The 15,830-nt window shown below is 45.1% G+C and overlaps 1 protein-coding gene across 1 annotated transcript in view; it reads left to right on the forward strand.

Annotated features, from left to right (window-relative positions):
* Positions 1–10,678, forward strand: part of LOC126524515 (uncharacterized) — a 55,786-nt gene extending 45,108 nt beyond the window's left edge. Inside the window, exons 5-6 of the mRNA XM_050172816.3 lie at positions 614–708; positions 10,518–10,678. Of these exons, the coding sequence (XP_050028773.2) occupies positions 614–708; positions 10,518–10,601 (179 nt within the window). The 3' untranslated portion in view covers positions 10,602–10,678. The remainder of the gene's footprint in view (positions 1–613; positions 709–10,517) is intronic.
* The last annotated feature ends 5,152 nt before the right edge of the window (positions 10,679–15,830 follow it).

Here is a 15,830-nt window from a genome sequence, read left to right on the forward strand (position 1 = left end):
AGCAAATCGGCTAGCAGGCATTGATCTATGAAAGGTGCAATAAATGCCCTTGTGACTGTTTGCACTACTGTGTTGTCGTTCCTTTGTCCCAAGAGTACGGAGGAGAACCCCGTAGCTCCCACACATTATAGCACGCTTCACATTTATGGAATAACTCCTTAAGGAATAAATGGAAGATTTATTGGTTATAATGTTGGCACTGTGCCCAACAATGGTTTAAACGAGCATCCGCTCGCATTCTATTTCACATGCTTCTCGATGCAGGCCGCCCTCTTACGATGGTCGTGCCGGATTCTGACGATATAGCAGGAGCGGGAGAGGGACAGCAGTCAAATGGCCATCATATCTGGCGCTGGTCACAGCAGCCTTCACTTGAGGGGCACTTCATGCCCTTTAATTTAGTACCGGCGGATGAAAGATGTCAGCATGCCTTATGCAGGAGCCTAGTGAGGTCTCTGCTTTACGTCCATTAAGCTCAAGGCCTTGGTCAACCATGTCTTGTGGTATCTACACATTGTGGTTTTAAAGCTCTCTCTATCTTTATGTTGACCATTTTGCCTCGTGAAAGGACGAATCAAGCTGAATAAAAGGGCATAATTACGGCTCTATGCAGATGGCCACATGCAGTACAAGAAAAACTTGCACCTCACAAGCGCCTGGTTCTTGGAAAAATGGGTGATTCACGGATTCATTCCCCGAAGCGAAATTGTGAGTGGCGGTCATCTCTTTGACTAGATGTTAATGTATCCTGCGATTCCAAGCTATCCTTAGATATTGAACACTTACGACGCCGAAGAATTAGTATGTAAGGTGTCCGTGTTCTGAGCACGTGTTCATGCCTAAGCACAACAGACGTTGGCACCTATGCATTCACACAGCCCAGGCTTTTCGCATACAGAAAAACAATACCTATAGTTAACATAATGGCTACTTTGAAAATCAGTGCCTGAATTCCGAATAAAGCTAGCTCTTATTAAGCAAATATAAATGGCTTAGTGTATCTTTATTGAACTGATATTTTCGCGCTTCCTAAGTTCTCGTCGTAATGTTGGTTTCTTCTTGGAGGCGTTCAGTTACATGTAAAAAAAAGAGATTTTCCAATATAGCTATTCTAAGCGCTCACTCGTGGAGTTCTTAGCTGAGGTACATACATATATTTAGCGGTATGATAGTAAAAGGTAGCAGTGCTCATTATGTCATACTTTGTGCGTCAGAAATATTTTTGTTTTCACAAATATTTATACACAACGATAACAGCGATTTGCAACAATGGCCTCGGCCATTTTTCTGCATTTAAGGACCATAAACTGCCATTCTTAAATAGGTGCTGTCATACTTAGCCACGTTACAAATATTACCACTCACAGAGTGCTTCAGAAATTGCCTTCAATATACCTTACGAATTGTCATGAGATACTTAAGCAATTTCTTGAGCATTGATTTTGCCACAGAGATCTTGTTTTAGCCATATGTTCTACCCAATCCCTCAAGGTATAGAAAGTCTCATAGAGGGGAAAATTGTCCTGCATCCAACTGTACCACGAAGCTACAAAGGAAATCAAAATTTGTTGCTCAGATAGAAAGCTACGCAGTTGAAGATAAATTCGGCATGGGTGGGGATTTGAGCCCGCCCCGGAAAGCGTTGGTTCCGTATTCAAATCCCAAAGTAAGGCGCAATTTTCATAAACTGCGAAGCTGTCTGTCTGGAAACACCCATTTGGGTTTCCTTTGTAGCTTCGCGCTACATATGGGTGGACGAAAATTTGGTTTCAATAGTTAAGGCGAAGACCGTACTGACATTTTTCCTTACGAGTGTTCAAGTCCTACGGCTTTGCGAGTTAAACATTAAGCTGAACAATAGACACTTCCGCATTTTTTTTTCATGAGAAATGGGTCCACAGGAAGGAAGAGGCTTTGAATCCATGTTTTTACATCATCGCCACACTTACCATAACTAAAGTATTATGGTCGAAAATTTTGAATATGTAGCGGCGGCTTTGATTTCCTTCCACTAAGGGATACCATAGACGGGAAAAGACAAATAGCTCGAGAAGGAGATTGCATATTGTAGTGTAGTTTTCTTCTCCTTAATGGTTCTGTCTTACGTAATGTAATGTAAAAACATAGTAGAAATTATAGTGTCGTTGCTCTTCCTATCATTGCTTTCTTGTTCTCTCTCTCTGTACTTTCTTCAGCCCCAATTTCCCCCACCCCTGGGCAGAATAACAATCTGGAAAATCTCAATTGGTTAACCTCGCTGTACTTTCTCTCTCTCTCGCTCTCCCTCCCTGTTGTTTTAAGAAAACGGTGAATAGATCAGACGCCAAATTTCACAATCTAGCTAAGATGGCTACATAATGTACGTATCCGAGGGGCGCACCATAATAAATTGTACCTGTGAATCTCACAGTTTGCTTCAGCGCCAGAGAGCACCACTTTTCGGCACCATCCACTTTGTGCTCGCCGGCGCACACATTACCTGCGCGCGTTTACCAGCGGAGAGGACAGCATGGAAGTCAACCGGCAAAGACATTGCTAGCGATCGTGGTTCTTGTGGAAAGAGATAGCAAGCGCTGTAGAGATTCACCGACGACTTGGTCAGTGTGTAGCAAGCATGAGCATCCAGAAGATTCAACTACAACTTCGTGGATGGCTGGAAAGCGTGTCAACTGCGAAGTTCAGTTCAGTTCAGTTCAGTTTATTTTTCTTAAAGACCCCCGATTTTAGGTGTATTACATAAGGGGTGGGTACAAGATTCGAATTTACACTCGTTCAAGTAACGTTCAAGTTCAAGCACGCATATATATACACATACATGGTATACATATTCAAATATATTCACACATGTATTCACACATATCAAAGCCTATATATGTAGACATACATACACATATGTAAATACAAGCAAGGCATATACGGAAAAATTATGCACGATGTTGTTGGAGATGGTCAGTAAACTGTTGTTAAAATACGGATGGGCAGATTATGTCGACGATGTAAGGGGGGGCCGTTCCAGCCTGTTGATGTTCGTGAGCGTGGTTGTAAAATTTGCAGCGAGTGGCTCGTCCGGTATGATGTGCGCGCTGCGGGCGTGATATAGGGTGCTTCATGAAGGATAGGACTGTGAAAGAATATGTGGTAAAGAAAGAGGGAAGCGATGCGCCGACGTAAAACGAAGTCCGGAAGCCCAGATAATGATTTCAGTGACGTGACGCTTATGTCATATGAGTACGACGAATGGATGAATCGAGCGGCGCGGTTTTGTACCGCTTCAAGAGCGTCGATGAGATATGCTTGATGCGGATTCCAGACTGCTGAGGCGTATTCTTGTTTCGGTCGTACAAGGGATGTGTAGGCAAGTAATTTGACGTGATTTGGGGCTTTCCGCAAATGACGTTTTACGAAACCTAAAGTTTTGTTAGAAGCTGAAATGATGGTATGCACATGCGTACGCCAGTTGAGGTCGTCTGATACAGTGACACCGAGGTATTTATAAGTGTCGGTTGATTCAAGAGCGAAATTATTAATTGCGTACGCAAACGTCCGAGGATTATGGCTGCGGGTGAACGACATGCTTTTGCATTTTTTAACGTTTGGTGTCATTAACCAAGTGGTACACCATTCTAAAATATTAGTAAGGTCACTTAGTAAGGTTATCTGATCCGAAGTGTTAAGTACGGTGCTGTATATAAGACAGTCATCCGCGAACATGCGCATATTACAGAATACATGCAAAGGTAAGTTGTTGATATAGATTAAGAATAGGAGCGGGCCAAGAGCCGATCCCTGGAGGACGCCTGACGTTGCTGGAACTGGAGTGGATAGGTGGTTACTTATAACAACGTACTGCGATCGATTAGTAAGAAATTCTGTAATCCATGTTAAGACAGTAGGATGTAAATTTAGCTGGGAGAGTTTTGCAAGTAATCGTTGGTGAGACACTTTATCAAACGCTGTAGCATAATCAAGAAAGATCACATCAGTCTGTATGTTACTATCTAGGTTAGTGTGGATGTCATGTAGAAAAACTGCAAGCTGTCTTTCACATGACAACCCCTTGCGAAAGCCATGTTGTGAAGGATGGAAAAAGTGATTACTGTCCAGGAAATTTATTGTGTGGGAGTAGATCACATGCTCCATGATTTTACAGGGGACGCTTGTTAGAGAGATAGGGCGGTAATTAAGTGGGGAATTTCTGCTGCCTTACTTGAAAACAGGAACGACCTTCCTTGTCCTCCAGTCGTCTGGAATGACTCCTGAAGAAAGTGACTGTGAAAAAATTAGGGTGAGATTAAGTGAGACGTTGTGTTTGGTGTTTTTCAAGATTTTGGTATTAATTTCGTCCATTTCAACTGAAGATGGTAACTTAATATATTCTAATGTGGATGAAATTCCTTTTTCACAAAAATTTATCGCTGGCATGTCACAATGAAAGTCAAGCAAAGCTAAACATGGGGGTGCGGTTCCTTCATCAGAAAAGACAGTAGCGAACGTGGTGTTGAACAAGTTCGCACAGTCCACGTCCGTAATCTTTTCATTCAGGTCACTGGTGAGTATGATTTCTTGCGGTTCGTCGTCTTTCAGTGTTTTCCGAAACTGTTTGGGATGATATTTTAGTAGCTTGGGCAATTCCAAGTGGTAAAAGAGTGCTTTGCTTGAATGTAGAGTAGAAAGGTACTTTTTGTCTGCTTCATAATATTTCTCCCACGCTTTTGTTTGATCTCTAACCTTTGCAACACGGAATACACATTTCTTTTTATTTTCAAGCCTTTTTAATGTTTTTGTAAACCAAGGTTTGTGACGACTGGTTCTGAAACTTACTTTAGGTACAAATCTATCGGTTAATTCCTTTAGCTTTTCTTCAAAACTTGTCCAATTGGCGTCAACATTATGGTGGCGGAAAGTTGTCTCAAATGTGGGAAAAATGTGCTAGGGCCCTCATTTATCGCTTCATAATCACCTTTGCCATACAGCTGTATCGTTTTCTTGTACATTTCGCACTTTGTTGGTCGAAAAGAAAAGCCGGCATGAATTACTTTGTGGTCGCTAATTTCATTGAGATAACGGATGTATGATAGGCTTTCGGGGTTGTTGGTTAATATTAGATCTAAGATACTGGATGTATCCTGCGAAACACGTGTTGCTTCTGAAACTAGCTGGGTCATGTTGAAATTGAGGCAGATATCGAGGAAGTTCCTGGCTTCGGTTAGTCCTGTCGAAGAACACAAATTGTCAGTGCGCCAGTATATTTGCGGAAAGTTAATATCGCCAAATAGTAGAATGTGCGCATTTGGATGAGCAGCAATAAGCTGACACAGGGTTCGGTTAAGCTGGCTGCGAAATTTGGAAGTAGTGTGGGGAGGTCCGTAACAAATGACTAGTAGCACGGTATGTGGCCATGATTGGATAGTCACCCATAGTATTTCCAGCTGTGACTTAATATTGATGACTGCGCAAGATATTCGCTCGTGGAATGCAATCAGTACACCACCACCGCTCGTAGATGCACGGTCATTGCGGTACACACGAAAGTTCGGTAGGTCCGACAGCAATTCCGTATCGCTCACGTCGTCAGTGAGCCACGTCTCGGTAAGTATTAGTAGATTACTCCCAGAGGACAATACAATGCTAGATATACGTTCACGTTTTTGAAGAAAACTGCGGATATTAGTATAAATTGCAGAAAGTGAAAGAGCATCGCTAAAGACAGCATATGCTCGGTTCTTTCTTTCTTTTTTTGGTGCTTCGTCTGCTATGGTAATTCTTTGATGCTGTTTGTACTGTCGTCAAAGATGTAACGCTTTTGGTTCATATACAGAGTTTTGAAACGGATGGAAAATGGCTTGTTCTTGCTTTTTGTAAAAGCAATCAGTTGTTTACGGGCATTTTGGACTGGGCGCGAGAAATCCTCACCGATGCCATAACTTGTCTCTTTAAGCATCCGGCCATTTGACAGTATTGCAGTTTTGGTCTTGTGTAATGCAAGCTTGACTATTATGGGCCGGCAGCGACCAGCTGAGTGACGGCCGAGGCGATGTGCACGCTCTATATCCCTTGGTTCCAAGGTTAACTGTAAATTATCCCGGCAAAGGTTTGCTACCAACTGCTCTGTCTCTGCGAATGTTTCCGAGGAGGAGCGGTTGAGGATGCCGTAGAAGATTAGGTTATTTCGCCTCGAACGGTTCTCGACGTCATTCATACGGGCTTCCAGCTCCGAAATTCGAGAGGCAGTACGCTCTGTGCCAATGCGCATGATTTCAATTTCTTTCCGCAGTGGTACCAATGCCTGATAATGATTTTCGAGATCTGTTAGTCTTTCGTTCAGTTTCCCGATTGTTTTGTCAGTATTGCCGAGCTGAGCTTTGAGGCCTTGTATTCCTGCAATTACCAGCGCTTGGCCGTTAGTCAGGTTACGCAATTCAGCGAGAGGGGCTTCAGTAGAAGGGCCAGGGTTACACTCAATATCTCCAGCTTGGAGTAGTAGCGAGCACATTACATTAAAACATTCAGTAACGATAGTAACACAGTACCGTGGGCTCGGTAGCTGTACCAGGCAATAATTGCTCGCTTTTTTTTTCGAACATAACGTAAGGTTCACCAACCTGCATAGCGACAGTGAACTGCTTAGTGGTCCGTGCACTGGCACAGTCACCAAGCCCACAGGATTGCGCCGAAGGTGCTTGTTCTTTTATGGCTGGTGGACTCGTTGGTGTCGACGATGATGCGGCCGCGCAAGCCTTGGAGAGTTCCGCTGTCCGGTGTGCCCCATGAGGCAGGAACTGCAGCCTGCCGACAGGTAGGAGCTGGGCAGTGGGTCCGTAGCTTCCAGGATCGGTGAGTCCGCATTCCGATGTTGTTGGCGATGCCGCATGCGCAAGCGCAGGCAGCAGCAGGCGCACAACGCGGTAGACCATTTGCATAGCGAGAGTGAACTGATTAGTGGTCCGTGCACTGTCACAGTCACCAAGCCCACCTGTCACAGTCACCAAGGGTACCATTCCGGTCTGGCCGCCGACATTGACAACGCCATCGCATGTAAGGCTGCCGGAATGCATCATTATGGAGCACATGCGAAATCACATTCTGCCAAAGGGAGTCGTCGACGGCACTTGCCCGTGCTACATTGCGGCGCATCATACGCTAGCACTGCGTGGTCAGCATTTGGCTAGACCGCAGGGACGGCGAGATGCTGTTCGGGCATGGGCGGTTACGACTCCTAAGACGGGGTCTGGAGGGCGTTGCAAGTTAGGGCCTGGCTCAGCCTAGCTCACCACTGACGGCCTAGCCCTCCCTGGTTGAAGAAGTGCATTGCTCTTCACGGCTATCACGTTGAGAATGTACAGATAGGAAGAAAAAAAACGCACAGTGGGAATTTATATAAACAAAGCTTTCTGGGCTGCTTGCTTTGATTGGTGATAATTAACGCTGATCTAGACGGAGAATTCGTTCAACGCTTTGTCCAACCCAAGTGTGGTGAGTTGATGTTAAACGTTACCTTGCGTGCAGCACTGCTGTTTGTCTGCGTAGTACAGAAAACACAAAGGGAGAGGTGTTTGCTTGAGGCGTTGTTGTGCGCCGTATATAATAACCTCTGAGAGTGTGGAGCATTGTTAGTGCTTCAGATGGCACATCGCATCGTGGCAGGAACATTAAAATGTAATTGTGTTATGGGGCTGTACGTGCTGAAACCGCAATCGGATTATGAGGCAGGTCGAAGTGGCCAACTCTGGATTAATTTTGGCACCGTGCTGTTCTTTAACCTGCCCCTAAATCAAAGTGTGCGAGCGTTTTTTATTTCGCCCCATCGAAACGCAGCTGTCTCGATCAAATCCGCGACCTCGAGCAATGCTATAGCTTTGAAGCTATCGCGGCGGTCACAAGTGGTGATTTGACGTGCGACTGCTTCCGTTGTGTCGCGTAGACCGTGCGGCGCACTTTAATTAATGCGGATGTGTTTCTGCACGCCCTGCGAAAGTTGCCCGCTAAACATATTTGCATGGTTTTATTCTTTCAGTAATAGCAGAAACGCACCGTACCGTACCTTGAAATTAAGTTTATCCAGCGTTTCCTTGCCTTTTCACGTCACCTTTCCCTATCACCCCCCCAACCGCCTTGTATTTGTATGGGAACTGGAAACGAAGAGTGGCAAGGCTGTCTTCACTCGTTTCGAGACTGCGTTGGTTCTGCCCACTCCCTGCCTCCTCTCCCCCTCCTCTCCCCCTCCTCTCTTCCATTCTATCTAGCTTCCCTCTCGACTTGCACGCTGGTAGAAGGGCAAGCACTTGCGGTGGGTCACGGATAATTACAGCTTTTAAGAGGCTAGTGAGGCGACGACCCAGGTGCTCCAAAGCACATTGTGAACATTAGACGCGGTGTGGTCAAAACGAGTTGCTCGCATCTCTTTTCTTCTCTACCACGCTCCTTCCATCTATATACGCGCTCTGAAGCTCCCTCTAATTCGGTGTGCCAGACAGAAGCAGCCACAGCAGCAGCACCAGTGAGAAAGATAAAAGGAAAAAGCAAAGCAAGCTGCCCTTTAAAAAACGCTAATAGTTCAAAATTGCACTGGGACTCTCTCTGACGGGACCCCGCGGAAGTGAGTAGAGCGCTCTGTCCAGAAACTTACGATAGGTAGCTGCCCGGCGTGCTCGCTTGAACCGATCAAGCTAGTCCTCAGAGTCGGCGCTCGACAGCAGAGCTTCCCAATGTTGTGCCGTCGGGTGCGTGTTACGTTATCGATTTTTTTTTCATCGACATTACATATGGCACGATAAAGCGTGGTTGGTGTGTTGCATGCAATCGGTTTGAATATTGCGTGGGATACATCGCGCGATATAGCTCTCGATGCATCCAATGATTAGTTATGCATGTGTGTGTGGGTGGGGGGGGGGGGCGGGGGCAGGAGATATATGATGTGTTGCAAGATGGCGGGAAACTCTTTGGGGATGAGTTCTAATCTTTCCCCTTCACCATCGTCTCGGTTGGAGGCACGGTAGACGTGCGCTTTAGCCGCGAGGTTGGCCTTGATATTCCCATTTAAAGATTCGAGACTGGTGATCGAGGACCATGGCTATCTTATGCAGGTTAGACTTTCGTAGGATAAAAAACGCTGGCTGTAAGGTTCCACTTTTAGTGTAGTAATTGTGCAAGCCGCTGGTGAGTAGGTGAGCACAACGACGTTAGTTATGCCATGAGTTTGCCTATATCCAACGCGATGGCCCCCTTTTCAGCAGCGGTTGCGTCTGAATGTAAGGCTGTCGATGTAGTGATCTGCACAATCCTCTGACTCACGGCGAGTGTTTAAACAGATATGCAGCATCTTTCTGTTGGCCGTGAAGCAGGGCAAGTCATTATGCTGTTGCGCTTGTATTCGGATCTCAGGATATTCTTGCACACACACGCACACGTGTATATATATATAAATGTATATGTATATATATATATATATATATATATATATATATATATGTATATAGCCATATCAGAAGCAGCCAATGAACGCTGACACCAAGAACAACATAGGGGAAATTACTTGTGCTTAATAAATGCAATAAAGAAACGATAAACTAATGGAAATTAAAGTGGATGAATTAAGTGGATGTGGGTTCGGTTCCCACCTGCGGCAAGTTGTTTTTTCATCCCCTTTAATTGCCATTAATTTATCGTTTCTTTATTTCATTTTTTAAGCACAAGTAATTTCCCCTATGTTGTCCTTGGTGTGAGTGTTGGCTTCTTCTGATGTGACTAATGAAAATCGAGCCCCTCGGTTAAGACTTTTTCTTCTCGTATATATATATATATATATATATATATATATATATATATATGTGTGTGTGTGTATGCAACCGAGGGGCCCGATTTTGTTCCTTTTATATCCTAAGCCAACAAAGACAACATGGAGGAAATTCCTTGTACCTAATAATTGAAATAAATAAATTATAACTTCTAATTGATAATTGTCAGTGATCATTTAAATTTTTGAGGAAATGATAGCTTATCATTTATTTCATTCAATTATAAAGTACCAGTTTCTTCCCCTATTTTCTCCTTGGTGTCTTTGTTGGCTGCTCATCATACTACTATATATATATATATATATATATATATATATATATATATATATATATATATATATATATGTGTGTGTGTGTGTGTGTGTGTGTGTGTGTAAGGAGTCAATACAGCAACCTCGGACAACATAAGGGAAATTACCTGTACTTACTAACTGAAAGAATGAAATGATAAATCATGGAAGCGGAAATAGATGAAAAAACAACTGCCCGCACGTGGGGAACAATTTCACGCCTTCGCATTATGGGTGCGATGCTCTGATGATCTGACCAACTGAGCTACCGCGTCGTCGTTTTCCCATCCACTTTCTGCGGTATTTAAGTTTTACTGCTAGAACTTACGCTGGGAGCGTTATGCTTTGTGGTAGGTTTTCTGGCAGCATATCATTATACTTTAATATTTACGATGATCATGCGTTCTATGAGAAGGTCTTTTTTTTGTTTCAGATTGAGCTGAGTGAAGTGAAGGAGGAAGCGCTACTGCAACATGGTGCGGAAAAATACAGTGATATCCAAGAAGGCAATATGTGAGCTTCTGGGAAAGCTGATCGAATATGGACAATATTTTTGTTGACTGTTTTGAAAATACATATTATTCCAACGTAAAACACCATGTAGTCATGTATGACAAATCGTTAAAGGCGGTATACTATAATAGCTGTCCCAGTAGTGTTTGAACTTGAATTCTGTAATAGCAATCTGTATTTTCTTCTGATGGGGTTAGATAAAGCTGCTTTTCTTCATCTTGGGAACTTATTCGGCAGCCTCCTATCCCAGTTCCATGTTTCGTCTTTAACGTCACGAAATTCATGAAATAATTTGGCCTAGACCATGTGCTCCTTGTGCATTTATATCTTCTTAATCCTGGACAAGCCGAAAGACCTGGAAAGCATGTCCTGCACTCATCTCCACATATTAATGGGCCCTGAAACTGTTGCGCAGAGACGAAATGCCGCAGGAGGCGAAGCTGAACCCTCTCATGTTCTGAACTACTATACTTGCCATCAAAACAAGGGTAGAACATTCATAATCTTATTGTTGCCACACCGGCATCGCACAGGGTTTCATCCTAAAAGACATGTCTTTTGCCTCAATTGAACACTAACAAAAGAAAGACACATAAAGACAACACGGGCGGCTTTTTCTTCCAGCTGATTTATTTTGGGCTGTGACCCAAGAATATATTTATGCATACACGCATGCGCTGGCTGTTCACAAATCTACATAACCCAGCGGTCAGAGTGTCTTTCTTTTGTGAGTGTTCAATTGCGGCTAAAAAACGTGTCTTTTAGCAAGCACCAACTAGGCCACCAAGCAGTTCTGTAGGGTTGCATCCGTTAATGTGTTGTCTTTCTTTTTTCAAAAGTCTTTACAACGCATGCCTTGCTTATCATCATCATCATCATCATCATCATCATCAGCCTAGTTACGCCCACTGCAGGGCAAAGGCCTCTCCCATACTTCTCCAGCTACCCCGGTCATGTACTAATTGCGGCCATGTTGTCCCTGCAAACGTCTTAATGTCATCCGCCCACCTAACTTTCTGCCGCCCCCTACTACGCTTCCCTTCCCTTGGAATCCAGTCCGTAACCCTTAATGACCATCGGTTATCTTCCCTCCTCATTACATGTCCGGCCCATGCCCATTTCTTTTTCTTGATTTCAACTAAGATGTCATTTACCCGCGTTTGTTCCCTCAAACAATCTGCTCTTTTCTTATCCCTTAACGTTACACCTATCATTCTTTCCATAGCTCGTTGCGTCGTCCTCAATTTCAGCAGAACCCTTTTCGTAAGCCTCCAGGTTTCTGCCCCGTACGTGAGTACTGGTAAGACACAGCAGGATAGCGGCAACCGGCAACCGGCAACAGGGATTTGAGAATGCCTGCCAAACGCACCCCAGCCCATTCTTATTCTTCTGGTTATTTCAGTCTCATGATCCGGGTCCGTGGTCACTACCTGCCCTAAGTAGATGTATTCCCTTACCACTTCCAGTGCCTCGCTACCTATCGTAAACTGCTGTTCTCTTCCGAGACTGTTAAACATCACTTTAGTTTTCTGTAGATTAATTTTCAGACCCACCCTTCTGCTTTGCCTCTCGAGGTCAGTGAGCATGCATTGTAATTGGTCTCCTGAGTTTAGTAACTCAGGAGTATTCTCCATCAACTTTTATCCCCAATTCTTCCCACTCCAGGTCTCTGAATACCTCCTGTAAACATGCTTTGAATAGCATTGGAGATATCGTATCTCCCTGTCTGACGCCTTTCTTTAATGGGATTTTGTTGCTTTCTTTGTGGAGGATTACGGTGGCTGTGGAACCGCTATAGATATCTTCCAATATCTTTACATATGGCTCATCTACACCCTGATTCCGTAGTGCCTTCATGACGGCTGAGGTTTCGACTGAATCAAATGCTTTTTCGTAATCAATGAAGGCTATATATAAGGGTTGGTTATATTCCGAACATTTCTCTATCACCTGATTGATAGTGTGAATATGGTCTATTGTTGAGTAGCCTTTACGGAATCCTGCCTGGTCCTTTGGTTGAAAGAAGTCTAAGGTATTCCTGATTCTATTTGCGATTACCTTAGTAAATACTTTGTAGGCAACGGACAGTAAGCAGATCGGTCTATAATTTTTCAAGTCTTTGGCGTCCCCTTTCTTATGGATTAGGATTATGTTAGCGTTCTTCCAAGATTCCGGTGTGTTTGAGGTCATGAGGCATTGTGTATATAGTGCGGCCAATCTTTCTAGGACAGTGTTCCCACCATCCTTCAACAAATCTGCTGTTACCTGATCCTCCCCAGCTGCCTTCCCCCTTTGCATAGCTCCCAAGGCGTTCTTTCCTCTTCCGGTGTTACTTGTGGGATTTCAAGTTCCTCTAGCCTATTCTCTCTCACCTTATCGTCATGGGTGTTACTGGTACTGTATAAATCTCTATAAAACTCTTCAGCCACTTGAACTATCTCATCCATATTAGAAACGATATTGCCGGCTTTGTCTCTTAACACACACATCTGATTCTTGCCTATTCCTAGTTTCTTCTTCACTGCTTTTAGGTTTCCTCCGTTCCTGAGAGCCTGTTCAATTCTATCCATACTATGGGTCCTTATGTCCGCTGTCTTACGCTTCTAGATTAACTTAGAAAGTTCTGCCAGCTCTATTCTAGCTGTAGGGTTAGAGGCTTTCATACATTGGCGTTTTTTGATCAGATCTTTCGTCTCCTGCGATAGCTTACTGGTTTCCTGTTTAACGGCGTTACCACCGACTTCTATTGCGCACTCCTTAATGATGCCCATAAGATTGTCGTTCATTGCTTCAACACTATGGTCCTCTTCCTGGGTTAAAGCCGAATACCTGTTCTGTAGCTTGATCCGGAATTCATCTAGTTTCCCTCTTACCGCTAACTCATTGATTGGCTTCTTATGTACCAGTTTCTTCCGTTCCCTCCTCAAGTCAAGGCTAATTCGAGTTCTTACCATCCTATGGTCACTGCAGCGCACCTTGCCGAGCACGTCTACATCTTGTATGATGCCAAGGTTCGCGCAGAGTATGAAGTCGATTTTATTTCTAGTCTCACCCTTCGGGCTCCTCCACGTCCAATTTCGGCTAACGCGCTTGCGGAAAAAGGTATTCACTATCCGCATATTATTCTGTTCTGCAAACTCTACTAATAACTCTCCTCTGCTATTCCTAGAGCCTATGCCATATTCCCCCACTGACTTGTCTCCGGCCTGCTTCTTGCCTACCCTGGCATTGAAATCGCCCATAAGTATACTGTATTTTGTTTTGACTTTACCCATCGCCGATTCCACGTCTTCATAGAAGCTTTCGACTTCCTGGTCATCATGACTAGATGTAGGAGCGTAGACCTGTACAACCTTCATTTTGTACCTCTTACTAAGTTTCACAACAAGACATGCCACCCTCTCGTTAATGCTATAGAATTCCTGTATGTTACCAGCTATGTTCTTATTAATCAGGAATCCGACTCCTAGTTCTCGTCTCTCTGCTAAGCCCCGGTAGCACAGGACGTGCCCGCTTTTTAGCACTGTATATGCTTCTTTTGGCCTCCTAACTTCACTGAGCCCTATTATATCCCATTTACTGCCCTCTAATTCCTCCAATAGGACTGCTAGACTCGCCTTACTAGATAACGTTCTAGCGTTAAACGTTGCCAGGTTCATATTCCAATGGCGGCCTCTCCGGCCTGTCCGGACAGGCTGCCTTGCTTAAAATCACCCTAAAACAATCATAACTACAGCTCTTCTTTACTGTATATTTAGAATTAGCTTAACAACTTCAACATTACTTCAGTATACTTTACGGTTTCAGCGCGATAGTCTAAAGCAAATCGCTCACTTCGAAGATTTTTCTCGTATATTTTAGTCATCTGGGTTCCACTTTGTATTCATTATGCCACACTTTCTTTTACCTTTCATTAATGAGCTTCGCCTTAGCTCGTGTCGCAGAAAAGCCGGTGCCGTATGCGTCGGTGTCGGCGTCCGCGGCGTTGGCCGTAAGCTATAAATCCCGGCAGGCACTTTATGAATAGAAAACAACTTGCAAGATGAGCTGGGTGGGAATCGAACCAGGGTCCCCGGAGTCTGAGACGGAGACGCTACCACTCAGCCACGAGTTCGATGCTTCAAAGCGGTACAAAAGCACCTCTAGTTAATGCGGTTTTGCCTTAGAAACGAGCCGTACAAAGTTATACTGCGGTGTATATCGGTAATTATGAACATGTGACTTACAAAAGTCGCAGTTACACGAATAGCGAAGTGCGTTTCCGCTACATTTCTTCTGCGCTTTCCGCACACGCAGAGCCATCTTGCGGCAAACACAGAAGAGCCCTTCCTCTCAATGTACGGCGCTGCCCCGACAGGTGGCGCGCCACGCGCGCATTGGGGCTGTGCGGGGACCGGTGCGAGGCGCGTCGCTGCCCGGACTCCCTCTCCCCTGACGATGCTTCATCGTGCTGCCTCACGGGTTGCAGAATCAAGCGTCCTTCCTTTCTTTAGATCACTATCTGTCTATCTCTCTGCCCGTGCCGATCACGACGTTTGGCTGGCGTACATCGTTTCCCCCTCCGAGACACCGAGTTCTTTGGTTCGTTCCGCTTGCTCAGGCGCACGCTTGCTCACGCAGGACTTCTTGCACGAATGGTTGAGTTCCGGGGCATGACGGAAGAGGGGGTATTGACGTCGGCGGCCGAGTGTCGCGTGCGATGTCAGCTGACGACAGTGCGCGAGCCGTTGCGGCCACCACGTGTGCGCATTGAGAGCTCGCCTTCCGCCTGCTGTCGCGGACGGTGGGCTCAGGCAATCCCATGGTGGCGACGACAGACGACGAGCTTGGCTTTCGTGGAGGGGTTGTCGAATCGCTTCAAGTGGCCGGGGCCGGAGAGCGCGCGTGCGAAATACAACGCACGTTGTCCACCTATCAGGTTGCTGCTTGAGGAGCTGGCAATGCCCGCCTTGGTAAACCAGGTCGGCTGGCTCAACATGGCCTCATTTCTTTGGCCGTCGTAGTTGTTAAAGCCTGGATGGTTGCGAATAGATGTTCAAAGGGCCGCGAATTGGCTCTCGGTGCTGGCTGAAATCTCTGAGAATGTTATCCAGACACATCAGTGCTGGGTGTGCTCCGGAATAGGCAAGTTCACTGGCATTTTTTTGTGGTATGAACGCGACAATCTGAGGTGGGACGTCGTGCGGCTCACGCTCTGATGATTCAGGGCGCCGAAAGCAGCCGTTGGGGGAGG

The sequence above is a fragment of the Dermacentor andersoni genome, chromosome 3, assembly GCF_023375885.2.
Source record: "Dermacentor andersoni chromosome 3, qqDerAnde1_hic_scaffold, whole genome shotgun sequence".
NCBI classification, from domain to species: Eukaryota; Metazoa; Arthropoda; class Arachnida; order Ixodida; family Ixodidae; genus Dermacentor; species Dermacentor andersoni.